At 41.6% G+C, this 22,211-nt stretch overlaps 1 protein-coding gene across 1 annotated transcript in view; it reads right to left on the bottom strand.

Annotated features, from left to right (window-relative positions):
- TMTC1 (transmembrane O-mannosyltransferase targeting cadherins 1) overlaps positions 1-22,211 on the bottom strand; it is a 313,576-nt gene that overhangs the window by 86,124 nt on the left and 205,241 nt on the right. Inside the window, exon 10 of the mRNA XM_068971048.1 lies at positions 4,761-4,928. Coding sequence (XP_068827149.1) covers positions 4,761-4,928 — 168 coding nt within the window. The remainder of the gene's footprint in view (positions 1-4,760; positions 4,929-22,211) is intronic.

Here is a 22,211-nt window from a genome sequence, read left to right as displayed (position 1 = left end):
GGGTAACAGCTGAGTAGCTGCAAAAGAGACTAGAGGGCCCACAAAGCCTCAAATATTTATAGTCTGGCTTTTACAAAGGAATCTGCCAATCTCTGGTTTCTGTTCTCTGCCCTGAGAGATCTGCTTATCTTTCTGGCTCAGCAATTCCAGAGGAAGAAAAAGAAATGTGTTTTCTACAGAAAGGGAGGAAGATCTAGGCCATAAACTCTTAAAGGTGGTCCACGGATCATTTAAACAGTTCATGGATGGGATTCAGAGAGAACCCAAACTGGACGCAAAACAAAATATGCTGTCTTTGTCATTCTAGGTATTTTGAAGATTTGGGGGATGGGAAGAAAATATTTAATCAAATTGTGTTATTTTGGTACAATTTCCTGCAAACACACATAAGAGTCTGGGGTATCACTCAGTTCAGCTGGACGAATGCAGTTTCTATCTCCTCAGATTAGATAGCAGAATAATTTCCTGTTCTAAGGGATTAAAGAAAATGTACCTTGCAACTATGATTACAAATTCTCTCATTCTGGCTCTGTCTGTCTCTCGCTCTGTCTGTCTGTCTCTGTTTACATTGGGCTGAGATTAAGTTAGACAACACAAAGCAAAATATAGGAGTGGTGAAGTATATACATTCTTTGGCTTTTACATTAGATTTGGGTTCAAATCCTGGTTCCTCCTTTTCACAGCTAGTCTGATTTGGACGAACTGCTCTCTCTCTGAGCCCTTGGTGAGACACAAGGATTGGATCCGTACACTTTTGTGTAAGAGGATTTCAAGAATAGATGTACAAAGATGTGAGGTGACTTTGCACTGGTATCTCCTAAAAATACATCATTCAGTGACATCTTTTTTGTGGGAGGAGGCCTTAGCTGGAAACACTGGAACTTGATTGAACTTTGGATTTTCTCTAACACAAAGGTCTGTCCTAAGATATTCTGTAAGGTTGCTCATAGTATTGCCAAGCAAAACCACTCCATATAATTAGAGAGCTCTCGAGACCATATGACCTGGGATGGTAAATGAGTTTACAGTTTGGAACAGAGGAGAAAACAGAATTAGGACCTCTGTAAGGACATCAGCTTATCTAGAACTTGTTCTTACTCAGTGGGCCAGCTCTTGGTTTTGACCATTACAGCTACTTTAGGTTTTCCTCATCCTATCATACCGAACTCAGGCCCACAAAAGAACAGTCTTTGAAGGCTTGGGTTGATTATAGTCACCTGCCTATACTTATACAGTGTCCTGCCCTTCCTCTTGTCTACCACCTGCTTTGTTGTTTAGCTGCTAAGTTGTGTCCAACTGTTTGCAACCCCATGAACTGTAGCCCGCCAGGCTTCTCTGTCCATGGGATTGCCCAGGCAGGAATACCGGAGTGGGCTGCCACTTCCTTCTCCAGGGAATCTTCCTGACCCAGGGATTGAACCCATATCTCCTGCACTGGCAGGTGGATTCTTACCAATGAGCCACCAGGGAAGATCCTACCACCTGCTACATTATATTAAAATGTGTTCATGCATCTGAGTCCCATCCAGACTTCAGGCTCCTCTAGTCTCTCCCCCAACCCACTTCTCGCCTAGAACATAATGCAGAGCAATAACCTTAGTGTTATAAACATAGTGTTTATCACACTGCCCTGGGCATCTTTTAACACACTCTTCTATTCTTATAAATACACCAAAAGATGCACATGTGTACTAAGTCACTTCAGTCATGTCTGACTCTTTATGACCCTATGGAATGTAGCCCACCAGGCTCCTCTGTCCATGGGTTTTTCCAGGCAGGAATACTGATATGGGTTGCCATGCCCTCCTCCAGGGGATCTTCTCTGGAGGGATCTTCTTAGAGATCTTCCCTAGGGATCAAACCACCCACCTCTCTTATGTCTCCTGCATTGGCAGATGGGTTCTTTACCACTAGTGCCACCTGGGAAGCCCCTACCAGAAGATAAACACTATCATTATTCTAAATTTTAAAAATTTATTAAAAAAATTTTTAATGAAATTTAGATGATTTACAATGTTGTGTTAGTTTTAGGTGTACAGCAAAATGATTCAAGCCATTTCCTTTTCCAGAGGATCTTCCGGACCCAGGGATTAAACACACATCTCCTGCGTCTCCTGCATTGCAGGCTTCAGATTCTTCCCCACTAAGCCATTAGGGAAACCATATATATATATAAAATTATGATTTATCACAAGATATTGAATAAATATATTGAATAGTTCCCTGTGCTATACAGTAGATCCTTGTTGGTTATCTGTTTCACATAAAGAAGTGTATATACATTAATCCCAAATTCCTAAATTTTAAAATAAAGAAACCAAGGCATGAAGTGGTTGAGTAACTCACCCACGATCATATAGCTATTAAACAGTGGAACTTGGAGCAAAGCCAAAAAGCCTAATTCCGGACTCCACACCAACTACTAATCCTATCATGACTCAAAGGTTCCTGGTAAATGTTCAACTAATTTGAACATTGCTCAGGAAAGATGAATATATACAAACATCTGGTCTTGAAGGAAAAAGAAAAAACTTAAAGTCTCAGATTCTTAAAAGTTTTCTCAGAATATAAATAAATTATAATAGGCAAAGCTTTCTAAAAACTTGATAGCTTTGATTTGCATATTACACAAAACTCCATTTGATCACCAAAGGCCTCTCAGACACAAAGTTTCTTTATGTACATATGTGGAATGTTTTAGTAATCAACTGCTCACTTCCTACATGCTCCCATCTAAAAAACCAGAAGCCTCTGCATGCAAGGTCAATGAGTATTTTGCTCTTTTGTTTTCCCTTTTTAAAACTGCTGGCATCAGTTGCATAGGGATTGAACACTAACTTGTTATCCTTGAGATAAACCACTATCTGCCAGAATCCATCCCCAGAGTTGCTCTGATTAAGCAGTAAACATCATTATAAAATGCAATCACTCTTAGTACCTTTACTCAAGAAGGTTTAACATAGGGCAGAACCATTTAAACATTTCTCATAAAATCACTGACTATTGAAAGTGAAAGAAAAAAATGAATTAAGTCAACAGAAACCAGGAGGAAGTTATATTCCTGAACTTCCATGCCCTTGTGTTTACAAAATGACTTCAGCACTGGGCAGTGAGGGAACGAGTTCACTGTCATCTGTAAGCACTGCACTGAAGTCCGGGATATGACAGGAACAAAACAGGCTCTGCAATCTAAAAAGTGAAAAACAATTCATGGAAAAGGAAAAAAAAACCCAAAAACCAGAGTAACAGGTCCCTACAGTACCCATGGAAATAATGATGGTAACACTGATAATGACAATGACAATAAATGACATGTAATAGTAAATAAAGACATGCATGCCAAATTACATTTTTTTCTATTAAAAAAGTTAAATTGCCAAGTAGCAAAATCAGATATATTGTTTTAAGTGGACTTCCTGTGGAGAATTTGCTTTTGCTGTGTTATCTCAGAGGAAGCCAACTTCCCCCCCATCACCCCCATGGAAGTTAGAGGAGAGTCTTTGACCAGTTCTGTCATCTCAGTGCCCTGATGGAGGACAAAGGGCAGGCACATGATTTAAGTTCAGGCTCAGTTAGAAGACTTTATCTTCCTGGGAACTGTGATGTGAAGAGAGAAAACTGGGGTAAGTTTACCCTCCATTCATTCCTTTGCAAGTATTCATGTCCCCTCAAGACAGACTATTCAGACAACCAGTCTGCTACACACTTTCAGTCATTTGACTCCAAAGAATAAGTGTAGGGTATGAGGTGATCAAGGAACCAAATAAAAGCACATTGACTGAACTGGCCAACCGGGCCACAAGTGAGGACAGAAGCTGGAGGCAGGCAAAAACTAGGAACTCCTAGAGACTGGGAAATACTCATGGGAAGTCAGGTGTGGCTGAGCCAGGAGCCCAGGAAAGGTTGCCTGGGCTGTGGCATCAATGAGATAAATCAAGTCCAGAAACACAGCATGATGAGTGACCCAAAGGATGTTTATACTTTAGACATTTAGGACATTGTTATATTCGTGGCTCAGATGGTAAAGAATCTGCCTGCATTGCAGGAGACCTGGGTTCAGTCCCTGGGTAGGGAAGATCCCCTGGAAAAAGGGAATGGCTACCCACTCCAATATTCTTGCCTGAAGAATCTCTTGAACAGAGGAGGTTGGCAGGCTACAGTCAATGGCAACAGTCAATGGTTGTAAAGAGGCAGACACGACTGAGAGACTAACACTTCACTATATTCTGAAACAGCTTCTACATCATATAAAAATCTACCAGGAGATGAGAAACCATTTCCTGTTCACAATTAATGTTCCAAAGTAAAGCAACTAGATTACAGGTCATGACTTAATGTCCTGAAACATTTTAAAGAAAATGTACTGCATTTCTCTTCCTTCTTGCTGTGCACTCACCTTTCCCTTTCACCCGGCTGAACAATGGAATTAGACTTATTGTTTCATTTTGTTTATAGCTGATTTTACAGCCCAGCTTATCATTAAGACTTTCCATCTCAATTCACAGACCCCCCAAAGTTTCCTGTGATCCTTATTTTCATCAATTCACTTAGAATGAGCTCCCATAAAACTTAATATACTATTTAAAAAAAAACTGAAGTTAAAACCCAAAATAAAAGGACATTTTCCATTTATAACTTCACTGAAAAACACTTCTGGAGTCATAAATATCACTAGATCCATGTCACCTGATTTGTTTGGAAACAAATACATAAGCAAAGAAATAACGGGAAGAGATTCACTTTTATCCCTCTAGTCATACCTGAATAGGGACTCTCTCGATAGCCAAATTTCATTCTGTTTCACGGTTTTCCAGGAGAAAAGCAGCAGTAGCAGCACCGTGGACACGCTCAGGGTGGTGGCTCCACAACGATTCAGCCACGCACACAGCTTGCTCAGTCCGTGCACGAAAAGAATGCAGTAGCCCATGCTGGAAAAGAAAGTGGAGAAGCAGGTGAGTCTGAGAGTGTGATGGAGGCCCCTGAGCATTCCATCCCATGCAACTAACTTTCAAACAGAGCCTGTGCTGTGATAGAAAAACAGACATAACCTCCCTGTCAGATACAACATTTGCGCCCGTGCTATGATAGAAAGACAGACATAACCTCCCTGTCAGATACAACATTTCCACGTCAGTGCTCCAGTGGGCTCCACCAGCACATTTGCTAGTTCTCTGCCCGAGTGTGGAGAACCACAGGTTCATCTTGTAGGCTCCTGCTCCTAGATTTCATCAGCTCATGCATCCAGAAAAGTCCATCCTGTATGCTCTTGGGTCTTGACTGGACCCTCTAATCCAATCTCCCTCATCCTCCTAACATTGTATAACCCTTCTGGCACCATGTTGCAAATTTGGGCCCTGACGCTTGAGAGAGACAGTCCCTGGGGGACTATCAGATCCTGAGAGGGATTCTGGTCACCAAGGAGTGTTGGGTTTGGTCTCCAGAAACATGCCACTTAGTAAGTCCCCACTCTGGCAAAAGTCCTTACGCCTTTCCTTCCTGTGGGAAGGAAAATCCTTTCACAGGCCAACTCTAGAGCTCATCATGGACAAGCTTCATTGATCTGATTCTCATGCTGACTGTGGCCTGGCTTTCCCAAGAGACAAGAAGAATCCTGGAGTGGGACTCTGGCACATTGTGGTCACATCTCTGAAAGCTTTGGCCTGGTGGATGGAACATGATCCCTCCCATCACCTATGCACCCACAGAGAGGCTTCCTGCCTGCTGACTGGCCTCAGAAAAACAAAAACATTTAGCTTGTACATTTCAGTCATTTTTTTCCTAAGATGACAATATAAATTATTACAGAATATTTTAACAACAAAGGGAGCTTGTATAAAGAAATCCTACATGAGTCAGACACTAATACTATAAGAAACCCTAAATCAATCCATCTCATTTACTTTGCTCAACTATTTATTTGTTCTCTCACTAGTATATGACAGGCAGTATGCTGGGCACTAAAAATACAATTATAGGTAAAACACAGAATATATACCTCCACTGTTACAGGCACCAAGAACATAACAGTGGATAACACAATCATCCCTCTCCTCCTAGAACTCCCATGGAAGGAAAAACAGCCAACAGACAAGTAAAACACAGAGTGCTGCTGTGCTGCGAAGTCATGTCAGTCGTGTCTGACTCTGTGCGACCCCACAGACGGCAGCCCACCAGGCTCCCCCATCCCTGGGATTCTCCAGGCAAGAACACTGCAGTGGGTTGCCTTTTCCTTCTCCAATGCATGAAAGTGAAAAGTGAAAGTGAAGTCACTCAGTCGTGTCCAACTCTTCGCGACTCCATGGACTGCAGCCCACCAGGCTTCTCCATGGGATTTTCCAGGCAAGAGTACTGGAGTGGGGTGCCATTGCCTTCTCCAAAAATGCATAGTAGATCACACAGAATACAATACGTTAAGCAGAGAAGAATCAAGTAGGAAAGAAAAGGCGCAGACCAGGCTGAGGCGGGGAAGATGAGCTGTTCATATGAATGGTTAGGGAAGGCCTAACTGAAAAGGTGACATGTGGACCAGGTACTGAAATGCAGGAGGTGCACTCTGAAGGCACCCATGTTCCCAAGACCAGCTGCCTTCTCTCCCTGCCTTCATAAAGCAGCACCACAGAGGACCAATATTTATTGAGCACATCTGATGTGTCGAGCACGTTCTTGTCAGGAAGTCAGCTCATCCTCACATCCCTGGGGTTCACTGTTAGCAGCACTGAATTCCTGATACTGAACAAGAGAGACAAGGACATTTGCTGAATTTGGTCACATGCTCATGCACAAAACACCAGGAATTCCAGATTCCAGAGTCCACACTCCAGCTACTGTCCTGACATTGGGGTTCTGCCTTGACTGGTGGATGCCTGTGTTCCTCACACCTTATCACACAGCTTCGCCTGCTTCCTTCCCAAGCACTCCATTCATGAAATCTCAATGGTCTTTAACTGTTTCCTTGTAGGAAACAGAGCTGCCATCTGGCAGAGCAGTAGGGAAGGGAAACACTGGGATCCCAACAACTCCAGAGAAACGTGGCAGAATACAAGGATGACTAAGATAATAGCAGCCAAATGAACTATTTTATACGTTTGCACACTTGTTGAGTGTTTCCTACGCGTCAGTTCAGTTCAGTATGCGTCAGGTGCTGTGCTAGGAGCTTTATGTCGACCTGTCCACTATATCTGTAGGGCTTGGAACAAGGATAGTACTGGCTTTAAATATATTATCCAATTAAAAAACTTAATCTTCAGTATCTTTGACTTCATAAATGAGGAAACTAAAGCTTTTGTTGTTGTTGTTCAGTTGCTAAGTTGTGTCTGACTCTTTGCAACTCCATGGACTGCAGCACACCAGGCTTCCCTGTCCTTCACTATCTCCCAAAGTTTGCTCAAGCTTATGTCCGATGAGTTGATGATGCCATCCAACCATCTCGTCCTCTGTTGTCCCCTTCTCCTCCTGCCCTCAATCTTTCTTAGCATCGGGGTCTTTCCCAATGATTCAGCTCTTCATATCAGGTGGCCAAAGTACTGGGGCTTCAGCTTCAACATCAGTCCTTCCAATGAAAATTTAGGATTTATTTCTTTTAGGATTGACTGGTTTGATCTCCTTGCTGTCCAAGGGACTCTCAAGAGTCTTAGAGAATTTAAATAACTTGCCCACAGCTCCAAAAGCTAGGAATAGAGTCAGATCAGAAGTCTCATGACCCTAACATTCTGCTGTAATTCAGGAGTTGGCACACTTTTTCTGTAAGGGGCCAGAGAGTAAATATTTCAGGCCATATGGCCTCTGTCCTTCCTACTCAACTCTATCTTTGTAGCAGGAAAGCAGCCATTGACACTTATGTAAACGAATGAGCATGGCTATGTTCCAACAAAATGTATTTATGAAAACAGGCGGTGGGCCAGATTCCACTCACAGGCCTGTCGTTGAGCCCTGCTACGGCCAGCACGAGGGGGAACAGCTCTCCTTCCACTCAGCACAGGCCTTGGGATCAAGTAACACGGTCATTTTCTTTCCAGAAGTCTTTGTGTTGACATATGGTTTAAAGAAATGTGAAGCCATATAAAATAATCTCCATTTAGGTTTGCAAATTTCTCAGAGGATATCACATTCTTAAGAACCTGAACACAATATGAGAGATTAAGATGCTTCTCTATTATGACATTTCATCTTTCAACATCTGCTTTACTGCGGCTCTCAGCTGCAGGGGGTACGACTGCTCTCTTCATTGCTGGGGCAGCTAAAGCCCTCATTTTAAAACTGGAAAAATCAAGCAAATGAGAAACTACATACTTTTTTGGCTTCCAGGAAAATGAAACCAGACTCCAGTTTGGTCCGGCTAACCTGTTGAAGGAAAATGTGGACTCTGACTAGAGATGGCCACAGAGAGCCCAAAAGAGTCAGTGCAAACAGCTGACAGCTGACAACATCATAACCTGGAGAACCAAGAACCCAGCTGGCTGTGGAATGGCTTAGCTCAGTACAGAGAGGCATTTTCAAAGCACACTTGAGAAGCACCACAGCTGTCCGAGAGAAGGAAGCATAGAAATACTCTCTCATTCACAGGCCACAGGTATCTCCAATTTTGAATGGATTTTATTGACAAGCTGCTCAGCATGCAGCACTTGTAGTAACTAAAGAAATTTGCATCTCTCCCTTAAAAGATGCAAATCCAAAGAGAGCTGGATAGGAAATCTGAATCAACAATGTCTGTCCTTTCAAATTAGAATAAAAAAATGTTTACACCTGTTGTTCGAGAACTTTGTCAGCAGTTAATCATCCTGCAAATAGTACAAATGTACTTTCAGGAACCTTAAGTGGAAGAAGTTCTTAAGTGATAAAAGTAACAACATTTTCCCTTCCCATTTACATCAACCTGGAGAGATGACAATTTTCTATGACTGGGCCAAGCATTTAGTGAAATTTACTTTAGTTTCACTTTTTGTTTAATTATAGTTATATGCAGCAAAGAGAATCTTTCAGCTGTTAAGGAAGAACTGAAAGTCTACCTTTTAACTTAACAAGCTTAAATTACCCACTGAGTGTACCTATAAGTAGCATAAATGATACAAGACAGACACATTCTTTCTCTTTTATTACTCTAAAAAATTCCCAACTTTAGACTATTTAAGTGAAACACATCCCTGATTAACTTCACATTAATCCATTGAATCCCCATCTGGAAATTTATCTGACCTTAAGATCTTATTCTGGTCTCATGAATGCTGACCCCAAATGGTTAAACAATAAAGCCCTGGAAACTTGGCCCCAGAACAAGTGTTTGATGCTCTAGCAAAGGAAACAACAGGAGTCAATGGTGGCTCCTCAAATCAGATTGAACCCAGAAGCTGGCAGTTCCATGAGCCCAGACTCATCAGTGTCCCAACTTATTGCCATTTCATTTATTATCTCAAACACTTGATGGAAAGGGAAATATCCCCAAAGATGGAATGTATCTGGATGTGAAAGTTTATTCGTAGTCTAGAGAAAGGCATCTATTGTGTATTTCCTTAGCTCCGCATCCCAGGGGTGCTAGGCTTGGAATTGAGAAGCTTTTTAATGTTTATTCTGTCACCTCCACTGGCTTTGTTCATAGTAATCTCTCCTAAGGCCCACTTGACTTCACACTCCAGAATGTTCAGCTCTAGGTGAGTGACCACACCATTGCAGTTATCTGGGTCATTAAGAGCTTTCTTATATAATTCTGTGTATTCTTGCCACCTCTTCTTAATCTCTTTTGCATCTTAGGTCCTTACTGTTTCTGTCCTTTATCGTGCCCATCTTTGCATGAAATGTTTTCTTGATATCTTTAATTTTCTTGACAAACACATCCACAATTGAGTGTTGTTTCTGCTTTGGCCCAGCTGCTTCATTCTTTCTGGAGGTGTTAGTAATTCCCCTCTGCTTTTCCCCAGTAGCATATTGGACACCTTCTGACCTGGGGGCAGGGGCTCATCTTCAGTGTCACAACTTTTTGCCTTTTCATTAGGTTCTCGTGGCATGAATATTGGAATGGATTGCCATTTCCTTCTCCAGTGGACCATGTTTTGTAAGAACTCTGCACTACAACCTATTTGTCTTGGGTGGGCCTGCACAGCGTGGCTCATAGCTTTGCTGAGTTACGCATGCCCCTTTGCCATGACAAGGCTTTGATCAATAAAGTGAAGTTGTTTGTACTACAATCACCTTGAAAGGCTATTGCACAGAGTAAATGAAATAACACATGGATGTGTTCTCTGAACTGAATACAGGTATCAGCGTTCTAAAGTTCATGTGTGTACTAGGTACTCTACTACATCAATTAGAGTTAAGAGCAAGGAGAGATAAGAAAGCCTTCCTCAGTGATCAGTGCAAAGACATAGAGGAAAATAATCGAATGGGAAAGACTAGGGATCTCTTCAAGAAAATTAGATATATCAAGGGAACATTTCATGCAAAGATGGGCTCGATAAAGGACAGAAATGGTATGGACCTAACAGAAGCAGAAGAGATTAAGAAGAGGTGGCAAGAATACACAGAACAACTGTACAGAAAAGATCTTCACAACCCAGATAATCATGATGGTGTGATCACTCACCTAGAGCCAGACATTCTGGAATGTGAAGTCAAGTGGGCCTTAGAAAGCATCACTACAAACAAAGCTAGTGGAGGTGATGGAATTCCAGTTGAGCTGTTTCAAATCCTGAAAGATGATGCTGTGAAAGTGCTGCACTCAATATGCCAACAAATTTGGAAAACTCAGCAGTGGCCACAGGACTGGAAAAGGTCAGTTTTCATTCCAATCCCAAAGAAAGGCAATGCCAAATAATGTGCAAACTACCGCAAAATTGCACTCATCTCACACATTAGTAAAGTAATGCTCAAAATTCTTCAAGCCAGGCTTCAGCAATATGTGAACCGTGAACTTCCAGATGTTCAAGCAGTTTTAGAAAAGGCAGAGGAACCAGAGATCAAATTGCCAACATCAGCTGGATCATCAAAAAAGCAAGAGAATTCCAGAAAATTTTCTATTTCTGCTTTATTGACTATGTCAAAGTCTTTGACTGTGTGGACCACAACAAACTGTGGAAAATTCTGAAAGAGATGGGAATACCAGACCACCTGACCTGCCTCTTGAGAAATCTGTATGCAGGTCAGGAAGCAACAGTTAGACCAGACATGGAACAACAGACTGGTTCCAAATCAGGAAAGGAGTATGTTAAGGCTATATATTGTCACTCTGCTAATGCTAATTTAACTTATATGCAGAGTACATCATGAGAAATGCTGGGCTGGATGAAGCACAAGCTGGAATCAAGATTGCCGGGAGAAATATCAATAACCTCATATATGCAGATGACACCACCCTTATGGCAGAAAGTGAAGAGGAACTAAAAAGCCTCTTGATGAAAGTGAAAGAGTAGAGCGAAAAAGTTGGGTTAAAGCTCAACATTCAGAAAACGAAGATCATGGCATCTGGTCCCATCACTTCATGGCAAATAGATAGGAAGCAGTGGAAACAGTGGCTGACTTTATTTTTGGGGGCTTCAAAATCACTGCAGATGGTGACTGCAGCCATGAAATTAAAAAACGCTTACTCCTTGGAAGGAAAGTTATGACCAACTTAGACGGCATATTGAAAAGCAGAGACATTACTTTGCCAATAAAGGTTCGTCTAGTCAAGACTATGGTTTTTCCAGTAGTCATGAATGAATGTGAGAGTTGGACTATAAAGAAAGCTGAGTGCTGAAGAATTGATGCTTTTGAATTTTGGTGTTGGAGAAGACTCTTGAGAATCCCTTGGACTGCAAGGAGATCCAACCAGTCCATCCTAAAGGAGATCAGTCCTAAGTGTTCACTGGAAGGGCTGATGTTGAAGCTGAAATTCCAATATTTGGCCACCTGATGTGAAGACCTGACTCATTTGAAAAGACTCCAATGCTGGGAAAGATTGAAGGTGGGAGGAGAAGGGTATGACAGAGGATGAGATGGTTGGATGGCATCACCAACTCAATGGACATGAGCTTGGGTAAACTACAGGAGTTAGTGATGGACAGGGAGGCCTGGCGTGCTGCAGTCCATGGGGTCACACAGAGTTGGACACGACTGAGCGAGTGAACTGAACTGAACACATCAATAAAATATGTTGTAGATCTGTAAATACACCTCAAGAAACATAATTTCCAGACTGACCCAAACTGTCTAATTTACAGGCCAGTTATAAGTCTTTTAAGAGCATTCAATAAGAACACCTTTAAAACTTCAAAATTCTTTATACAACATTGTTTCCTTCTGAAAGGTATGATTCACATAACATTTTTATAGAAAAAAACACTGCAGAAAATAAGGTACACTGGTCCTATGTGAAATACATGTGGCCATGTAGTTACAATAATGAACATCCATAGACTTCAAACATAAAAAAGCACTAAGCAAATCTTCCGTTAGACCCATGTCAAACCTTTCTCTATTGTGTCTATCTTTGTGAAAGTGAAGGAAAAGAAAATTATAAACTCTTTGTTGCATTAATGCATAATGAGGAAGCTTTTGTATTCAACTCTGATAAGACATAAAGTATTAAGTGGAAGTTAGGGTGACTTCTAAGGATAGAGAATTGTTTTATTCCTTTTTTCAGGCTAAGTACTGGGCAGATAACAGGAGGTGCTTCATAAGTGTGATTGAACACTGTGGTTGAAGGCATCAGAAACTAAAACTGTGTAAAAGCCCCTGTGTCCTTGTCTTTTGAAGTAAAACGCTGACTCGAGCTAATGACTAGGAAATAGGGAGATATAGAAACAAAGAAGAGCTCTCGGGCTAGGGAACTGGTAAAAATTTAGACTATGATTCTGCCACACAGCTGAATCACCCAACTCCCAGTTCCCTAAAATATATAGATAAAGTTCTGAAACACATTCTTAAGTTGTTTTTACTGGAAGCAGACCTCCTCCAGATGAAAACTGCTGACCACCAGAACATAGACCTTAGACTGGTTGAAACCAGAAGATTGATGATGCTTGAAACTTCACCTTGATGCAAGCCAATTCAAGAACTGTCCATGAGCTGATCACGCTCTGCTTCTTAACCACTGTTAAACTTCTCCCTACCCCTTCCAGGGTGGGTCACTCACCCTTGAGGGCATTAACCCACTGTGGTCCCCTTTGCCTGGCAAAGCAATAAAAGCTGCTCTTTTCTTTCCTTTTTTTTTTTTTAAATGAGCTGTATTTTCTAAATTTTGTTTTATTTTTTCCTGTTTTCATACAGTATTGAAAACAAAACTCAGCACATTCACAGTTTCCCGAGGAACTGTAAAGATGATCTCTACAGGGATAAATGTTGTAAAGCCTGAAGCTCAATCAACTGATGTTGAAAACTCTCAAAGGGAGTAAAGGCTTGATCTGAATGGTCTAGAACATGTACTGTAATTTAAAAGAAGAGATGGTCATCTTAATATTTAATGATTTAAAAGAACTTCCCAGTCCCTCCGAAGAGTATGGTCCAATAGTAAATCGAGTTTCTGAACACATTTTGCGCTACATATATGTATACTTTGCGATCCTCAGGTGTTCTACTACACCCAAAACCCTGTCTCTGTGTTTCTATTCAGCACCAGTGAACAGAGGCCAAGTTTTGACAACAAAACTAATATGGAAACAAAAGTGAATTTAAAAATGCATCAGTTCAAAGTGGAACCCAAAGATGACTATCACCAGGGTGATACTCGAGGTGTCATGTTTCCCTGTGCAGGCGCCTCCACTTGGCTTATTTCCATCTCAGCCTGGTTCAAGTGGCCACATCCAAATTTTCCATCTGAGCTGCAGGGCCTTTTGGTCAAAGCCAAACACCTCGAAAGTAACTGAATCTACATCTAAGATGTCAGAAAAACCACCTTCTCAAACCTCCTACAGCATACTCAGCATTAGGACCTGAATTCTGCCACTAATTCTTCCACAAACTACCAAATTCTGGAGTCGAGCATCTTCAGTTTTGAAGCAAAAGCATAATGGCCAGGCAACTCACTAGCTGCTGCTATACCCGTGTTTCTTCCCCATACTAACACAGACCTGACTGCACAGGCTGTGGCACATGTCGGCGTATGCAAGCTGAGTCGCGCAGTCAAGTCAGGTCTTTGTGACCCTGTGGTCTGTAACACACCAGGCTCCTCTGTCCATAGGCTTTCCCAGGCAAGAATATTAGTGTGGTTGCCATTTTCTCCTCCATGGGATCTTCTTGACCAAGGGATGGAATCTCCGTCTCCTGCATTGGCAGGTAGACCCTACCTCTGAGCATCCAATGTTCTTTAATGTTACACAATACTCTCTAATGAAGCATGTATTTTTCTGGGTATTATGAGAAAACACAGATGTACAAAATGGTGGTCCCACCTCTGACAACCTGGGCTTCTCAATGAGTGGGGAGGATATTTTAAGATGACTAAAATGTATAGAAGAAGTCCCTGGTTTGAGATGGACAGAATCCAGGCACCAAGGAAAGAAAGAGATTCACTAATAAAGACAAGGGAGTCGTAATGGAGGGGAGGTTGCAATAGCGATATATAAGTCCACTTACATCCTCCAGGCAAACCATGCAGGACACTGGGAGTGTGACACCTTCATGCTAGTCTCCCTTCCACTCCCAGAGGCACATTCCATAACCTCCTTCAGTATTATGTTTCAGAACGTTAGCCTGATAAGCTAGGGTTGCTCACTTTTTTAAAAATTTGAGATACGAGTGATACACTAGTGTCAGGTATCTGATATTTCTATTTATTGTAAAATGATCACCACAGTAAGTCTAATTAACATCCGTCAAGCTTACATACGTTAACATTTTTTTTTTCTCGTGATAAGAACTTTTAAGATCTATTTTCTCAGCAATTTTCAGTTATACAACACAGTATTATTAACTACACATTACATGCCCAGGGCTTCTTTAACTTATAACTGGAAGTTCGTGCCTTTTGCCCACCTTCACCTATTTTGCCCACCCCTCACACCCCATCTCTGGGAACCACCAATCTGTTCTCTGTGTCTGGGAGCTCAGTTTTTTTGTTTCCAATGGAGTATAACTACTTTCCACTGTTGTGTTAGTTTCTGCTATACTATGAAGTGAATCAGCTGTGTATAGGCCTTATATCCCCTCCGTCTCAGACCTCCCTCCTGTCACCCCCTCCCCCAGCCACTGCGCCCATCTAGGTTGTCACAGAGCACTGAGTAGTGCTCCCTGTGCTCTGCAGCAGCTTCCCACCCGCTGTCTTACATGTGGTAGTGCACATACGTGACTCTCAATCTTCCAGTTCATCCCACCTTTCCTTTCTCTCTCTGTGTCCACCTGTGTGTTTTCTACATCTGAGTTTCTATTCCTGCCCTGGAAATAGATTCATCTGTACCATTTGTCTAGATTCAACATATTATTTTTTTTCTTTTAAGGGTTGTTTATTTTTGAGCACATGAGTTGAGAAAAGAGACAAAAGAGTTTTGTAGAGCAAAGCAAGAGGAAGAAAAGCGCTGGAGAATGAGAGGCCTGTACTATGTTGCTTTGACTTCCTTCCACTTTGGTTCCCCCAGTCTTCTCATTTGTACAGGATAGACTGAAATAATGGCTTGTAATTACCTAGTATAGCTTACAAACATTTTGCACATGTATTATTCTATTCAGTCTTATCTGAATTCAGATTCTACTCTCCAAATTTTACTTTCAAATCATGGTTTCCAAGACATTTACTGCTCTCCATTTAAAACTCAGAAACAAACATTTATCTTTTGTAACTAACAACCTAACAAGGTTCTATAATATTAAGGCTTTGATTCCAGCCTAGCAAATAACTGTTCAAGTTTATCCTCCCTTTATCCAATAGCCGAGGACAATTAACTGAACACAACAGAACGGACTAGCTGATCCTCAGCCCGTGAGCACACTGACCTCCTCTCAGCTCACTCACTCCTTCTCACTACTGTTCTGTTCTATGTGATCCACAGTCTCTAACATAGTCATTTGAGTCCCTTTGCAAAGTCCTACTGCTTCCTTTCTGGTCATGACAGTCACCTAGCCCACTCACTCCCATGATGACTTGGTGACTGACCACTAGTCTGGTGCAGCCCAGGACCCTCCCTACTTGGGCTCTGCTCTGGAGAGTAGCCTTCACAAGACAAGATCCAGCTTCTAGATCTCATCTCTCTTCTTAGTTGAGGTCTCAAGGGGCTGGATGGAACAGTCCATGCTGGCACAGCAACAGCAGAGAAACAAACACACTGGAGTCAAATCTTCCCATCCCTACCCTGTGGTATTCTGAAGACCAACGTTAATTGCCTTTTGAAACCCCAGTGTAGGGTGGCAGAGGGACTCAACATGTCGGACTCAGTACCATTCACCTTGTGAGCAATCTGACCTGTGCTTTGAGCCTGGGTTTAGATATTAGGCTTCAGCACAATTCCTGAGTCTCTTCTCATGACTTGATATGGATATGCACACATGTGACCTGTTCTCATGGTTGCAGCTTCTCTTGATAAGCTGCCTGCACTATCACCACTTGAATGGGAGCATCTGCCATTGCCCCTTGTTGTCTTACTTCAGTGATTAGGGTCCTATTTCCTCCTGGCAGGTACTCCTTATTGCTGCTAAGCAAGGACACCCCATCAGTTCATGAGGAGGCCCCACACCAGGGCTGCCCAGACCAACTTCCAGTGCCCTCTGCTGGACCCTGCAGAGGGCCTATCCACATGGCAGGTGGACTTCCCCTCTTCCTGCCCCACCATCAGGGGATATGTCTCCCTTTCCCTACTTGGGTATCATGCTGAAACTAAGCAGACACAAGTGGTCCCATTCCAATACAGGACAAACATGTGTTTCAGACCTTAAGAGGAAAAATTCATGCTTTACCCAAGGTTATTCCAAGCCACAAAGAGTGGAACTTTGGAGCTGAAAGGAACCTTTGAGACCATGTAGCATCCTGATAACTGGAGTTTAGATTTCCTGAACTGCAAAATGTCCAAGAAGGAGGAGCTGAGTGGGGGAGAAGAAATTAATGGAGGGTTGCACTCTCAATCTCCAGTGTGGCTATAGGCAGGGATAACTGTGGCATGAAGATATAAGCAACATTTGGGGACCACCAGGCAAGGCCAACACTCAGATTTTATAGACAGGAAAGTAATCCTCAGGATGGCCAGGCAGCGTGTTGATTCCCAGGTCAGTCTTCCTTTCACTGGATGTGCTAACGTAAGATTTTATTGATAGCAAATTATGTTTCTGTTGATTTGTGTATTCGGCAAAACTTTGATTCACTCTCAATCATCACTCTCTTCCAGCAACTCTGAAGGAACATACACATAGAGGGCTTATCAGTAGGGGTCCCCAATGTCAGATAACAGGACTAGTGTTCCTTTAGAGGTAACATGTCTCATTTTGCATCCTGAGAAATAAATAACCTGTGTAAGATTACAAATTCCATTTTAGAATTAGTAGGTGTGATTTGAAGGTATTTGTCAAAACTGAAAATGGAAAAGAGTCACCTTTTTCCCATTTTTCCATGTCTGATGTGTCCATTAGCTGAAGAACTACACAACTCAAATCGTATCCTTTTCCCCCTCAAACACATGTTATCTATTTAACTTCTCCTTCCATGGTCCCAGTTTTTCTTGATCAATTCTGTCCGCATTCTTGTTTCTGCCTTCACTTACCCCTGTCTGTTCTTCCCTCTCCCCTCATACGTGTTTTCTTAAAATAGTTCAGGAATTTGCTCTTTGACACTAAAGTAAATAAATCATCCTTAATCTGGCATCTGAATGGATCTCTGATCATATCCTCTGATTTTATTTGAGAGCTCTCAACAACTATGTCTGCTTCATTGATTCTAAGAAATTTTAGTCCTTTGAAGCATTATAAAGTGGTTTTTATGAAATACAAAAAGTAGCCATTAAATTATATGCTACTCTTGAGATAAGAACAAGAGATCAAAACTTCTGTGAAAGAATGATTTAAGCCCTGAACTCCCCTGCCTGTTCAAAAAAGATATCCATAAAATTGGCATTTATCACCAGAAGAAAAGATTATTCCAATTGCTTTTGGTGGTAAAACATTGACCCTAAAGCCATACAACAGTGTGCTAAATAGATAGCCAATTTCTGTTCCTTTTATCCACAGATTTCAAAGTGCAAGTGAGAGGCAGGTGAGATTTTGGATCTTCGCTAGGTCAGGATGGAGGGAGAACAGAAGCCGAAAGATTTAAGTGACTTGTTCATTGTTAGGCAGAGAGGCGGAGGATGAAAGAGAACTGTGGATATGACTCATTCTGGGTTTTTCTTGTAAAATGGCCAAACCAGCCCCCTGGGGCTGCAGGGATCCACCTGGGGTTCAGTGAAGGTGGACATGACCTCTGTAGTGTTCATGGATGGGATCTTAAAACTCAGAATGGGATCCTTAACTTGAACATTCAGTGAGCAGGAAGTTCATCTATCAGTTGAACTTTTAATTTTATCTTCCTTTTGTTGGCCAAAGTTTTGGAGATAACACAGATTTTCTGCATTGATGAATTTCTATATTAAAGATGATGATCTGTATCTTCAAGAAGGCCAGAATACATGGTGCATATTTTCCTCAAAGCAGCTGGGTGTGAATGCAGTGGGGAATGGCTCTTTCTTGTTGAGCTCAATAATGGGAGGAGAGCCATGCAGAGACGATTCCTGTGTGTTTAAAAAAGCTTGGACACACGCTTCAGCATTGTGGAAGCCAGCGTGCAGGTATATTAAATGCACTGGCTTCACCTGGTGCTCTGGCACTTTCCAAGGGACAGTTGCAGTTGTCTGTAAGATTCTTTGCAGCCCTAAAGAAGATTCCAGCAGCTCCTTACCCAACTGTCTACCATCCTCCACTGAGATGGGCCAGCTGGTCTCTGCTGAGTAAAATCTTTTTAGGAGAAAGTACCCATTTTCATGAAAACTGTCACCATGGGTAACCAGCTCCAACAAAGTTACTTAAGTCTCTTAAGTCATAGTACAGAAGTTTCACCACAAAACTTTGATTTCTGACCCAGTTGTACAACTTTAGATAAAAGGAAATCCAGCGCCGTAATTAATATGGCTCCCTTGCGGTACTCATTACAACAGCGATCGTGAAGGAAGGCTGGGGTTCATGAGAAGTACAATGTCTCTCTCAAAAACTCCTCAGCTTCCTCTGACCCCGGGCTCCCAGAATCAGAATTAAACTCTCAGGTGTGTGTTCAGAGCTGTGTATCTGGCCTGGTCACCTGCCCCCTTCATCAGCTCCAGGACCACCTCCCTGTCACACGGCCTTGGCATCTGCTGAGACTAGAGCTTTGGAGGGGAAAGAGTCCTGGCTGGACACACCGATAATGTGGATCTGAATACAGGAGACGCTGGGCAGTAAAGACAAACCCTCAGAAAATGATGACTTGGCATCAGCACTACAATGCATAGATGCAGGAACTTGGAGAGGAAAGGACAGCCATCTTTTAATAAAGATCAGTTTCCTGAAACTGATTTTTGGATGACTTTGCATCAAGTTTGCCAAATGCAGCAAAATTCAAATAAGTTCTGAGAGGCAGGCACGTGCTGTTGGTAATATTGATATTTTCTTTATATTTCAAACTTTTAATCCCAATCAGCTTATTCCTAGTGGGAAAAGGGCAGTGGTACAACTTTGACTATTTTGGAGCAAAGGAATGGAATCAGAGAAAGGCCTAGCTATGACATGGTGGCACCGGGAGGGCCAGAGCTGGATGATTCTGTGCGTGGAGGACACACCTGCTGGGGTGATAGAAACCCCTGGCTTTAAATAAGATAGTTTACACACGGTTGATGACAATATTATGGGCTTCCCCGATGGCTCAAATGGTAAAGAATCTGCCTGCAATACAGGAGACTGAGGCTCAACCCCTGGGTCAGGAAGAGCCGCTGGAGGAGGAATTGGCAATCCACTTCAGTATTCTTGCCTGCAGAAATCCATGGACAGAGAAGCCTGGCAGGCTACAGTTCTTGGGATTGCAAAGAGTTGGACACGACTGAGTAACTAAATTTCACTTTTTCTTTCATAATGTTTACCTAAGTTTCTCTTCCAGAAGAATGAAATTTAACCTCTTATTTAAAATTCCAGCCTTTCATTTCCTCAAAAAATTTTCTCTTGTATTTGGATTAGAAAAGTTCACTGCCCATGTAGTCAGAACCTCAATGGCTGAGGATTCAGATCTCAGGACTCCTAAAGTATCAAGTGCTGATTCCAAATGGAGTTGAGCTGAGAGCACTTAACTGTGCTCAGATTTTCTTCATCTTTTTCCACTGAGCAGAATACTGAGGTTACTATCAGAGAAGCAATGTAAGCTGGAAGGTGACAGACGGGTCAGTAGACAAGGATCCATAATCCACCATTTTGCCACTTACTAGCTTTATCACTTGGAGAAGGCAATGGCACCCCACTCCAGTACTCTTGCCTGGAAAATCCCATGGACAGAAGATCCTAGGAGGCTGCAGTTCACAGGGTCACAAAGAGTCAGACACAACTGAGTGACTGCACTTTCACACATTGGGGAAGGAAATGGCAACCCACTCCAGTGTTCTTGCCTGGATGGCAGAGCCTGGTGGGCTGCAGTCTATGGGGTCGCACAGAGTTGGACACGACTGAAGCAACTTAGCAGCAGCAGCAGCAGCTTTATCACTTGGACAAGTAACTTAACTTAGAGCCCAGGCATTACTTTTGTAAAATGGGTATAATGGTATCAGCTATCTCAGAAAGCTGATATCAACAATAGTAACAGTTGATATTTACTAGTCATGTACAATACAAAGCATTTTATAGTTTTTTATATGACCATCTCACTTAATGTTTATACTATCTCACTGAGTTCAGTGCCATTATCTTCATTTTACATAGATGAGAAAACAGACCTAGGGATGTCACACTCACGTCACACTATGACTGTAGGAACATGTCTTGAACCACCACATACAGCATGCATTAACTGAGAAAACAAATATAACACACTTAGTGTTGTGACTGACATACAATAAAGATTCAACAAAAGTTCTGATACAATTAGACTGTGATATTATTTTAAAAAATATCCAGACCCATCAAGTGTTTAGATTGAAAGGTGCCATTTTGTGTTTAATCAGCAGTTAAAATCTTTGGTGGGGGGAAAAAAAAAACCACAAAACCCAGAGATTCACTAATTTTTGTAGCCTCAGATCTAGTAGAGCATGCCTGGGACAGGTGCTCTGTGAATATCTCTTAAGTGAAGAATGAATACAGATTCTACTTGGAATCAGGAGTACTGCAGACAAAACCTGACTGAAGCCACTCTCAGCTGCTCCAAGCAAAAACACATGTAGAACAGACACTAAAGTCTGCCTTTGCCCACCATATTCCTTTGTACTGACAAAGCCTCACAAGCTTGTTATCTTAAGGCAACATAGAATGCAAAGAAATTGTGCTGTATTTTTGTCTTATCAAGTAGTTCTTATCAAGGAATAATTTCCTTCCCAAATTGTGCTGTAAACACAAAGAAAATTAAAGGCCACCTTTTCATTAACCAAGTCAAAACAAGAGACTGTAAAGTCTTAGAAAAGCTGTGAGGTACTTAGTTTGAGGGAAGTTAAAGGTTATGAAATTCATTTCTAATTATATGCATTTAAAAATTCTCAATCAATATCCATAAATGAAATTAAATCTTCTTATTTGTTACTTAAATTAATTTTATTTAAATTAAATTTAAAGTTAACAAATTTCTAACTCAATATGAATGATTTCCTGATAATATTTTGGTTTATTGTATTTATTTTGTTGCCTTTTAGAAAAGTTCATTCTTACTCATAATTCATAAAATCACTTAATTTTAGGAAGCTTATTAAAATATCTGTTTTAAAAATGAGAGGGAATTTTCTGGCAGCCCAGTGATTAGGACTCTGTACTTTCACTGCTAAGGGTCAGGTGAATCCCTGGTCGAGGAACTATCTCATAAGCTGCACAGTGTGGCTTAAATAAAAGTAAATTAAATAAATAAATAAAGCTCTATAAGTTAAAAAAAAAAATTTAGTTTGTGGACTTCCCTGGTGGTCCAGTGGTTAAGAACACATCTTTCAATGCAGGGGATGGGGGTTTGATACTTAGTCAGGAAACTAAGATCCCACGTGCCACGTGGCAATAAAGCCCATGTGTGGCAGCAAAGACCCAGCACAGCCAAAATAAAAATAAAGAGATAATGTTCTAAAGTTAAAAAAAAAAATTAGTGT

The sequence above is a fragment of the Capricornis sumatraensis genome, chromosome 4, assembly GCF_032405125.1.
Source record: "Capricornis sumatraensis isolate serow.1 chromosome 4, serow.2, whole genome shotgun sequence".
Taxonomy (NCBI): Eukaryota; Metazoa; Chordata; class Mammalia; order Artiodactyla; family Bovidae; genus Capricornis; species Capricornis sumatraensis.
This window is presented reverse-complemented; position numbering and strand designations above follow the sequence as displayed.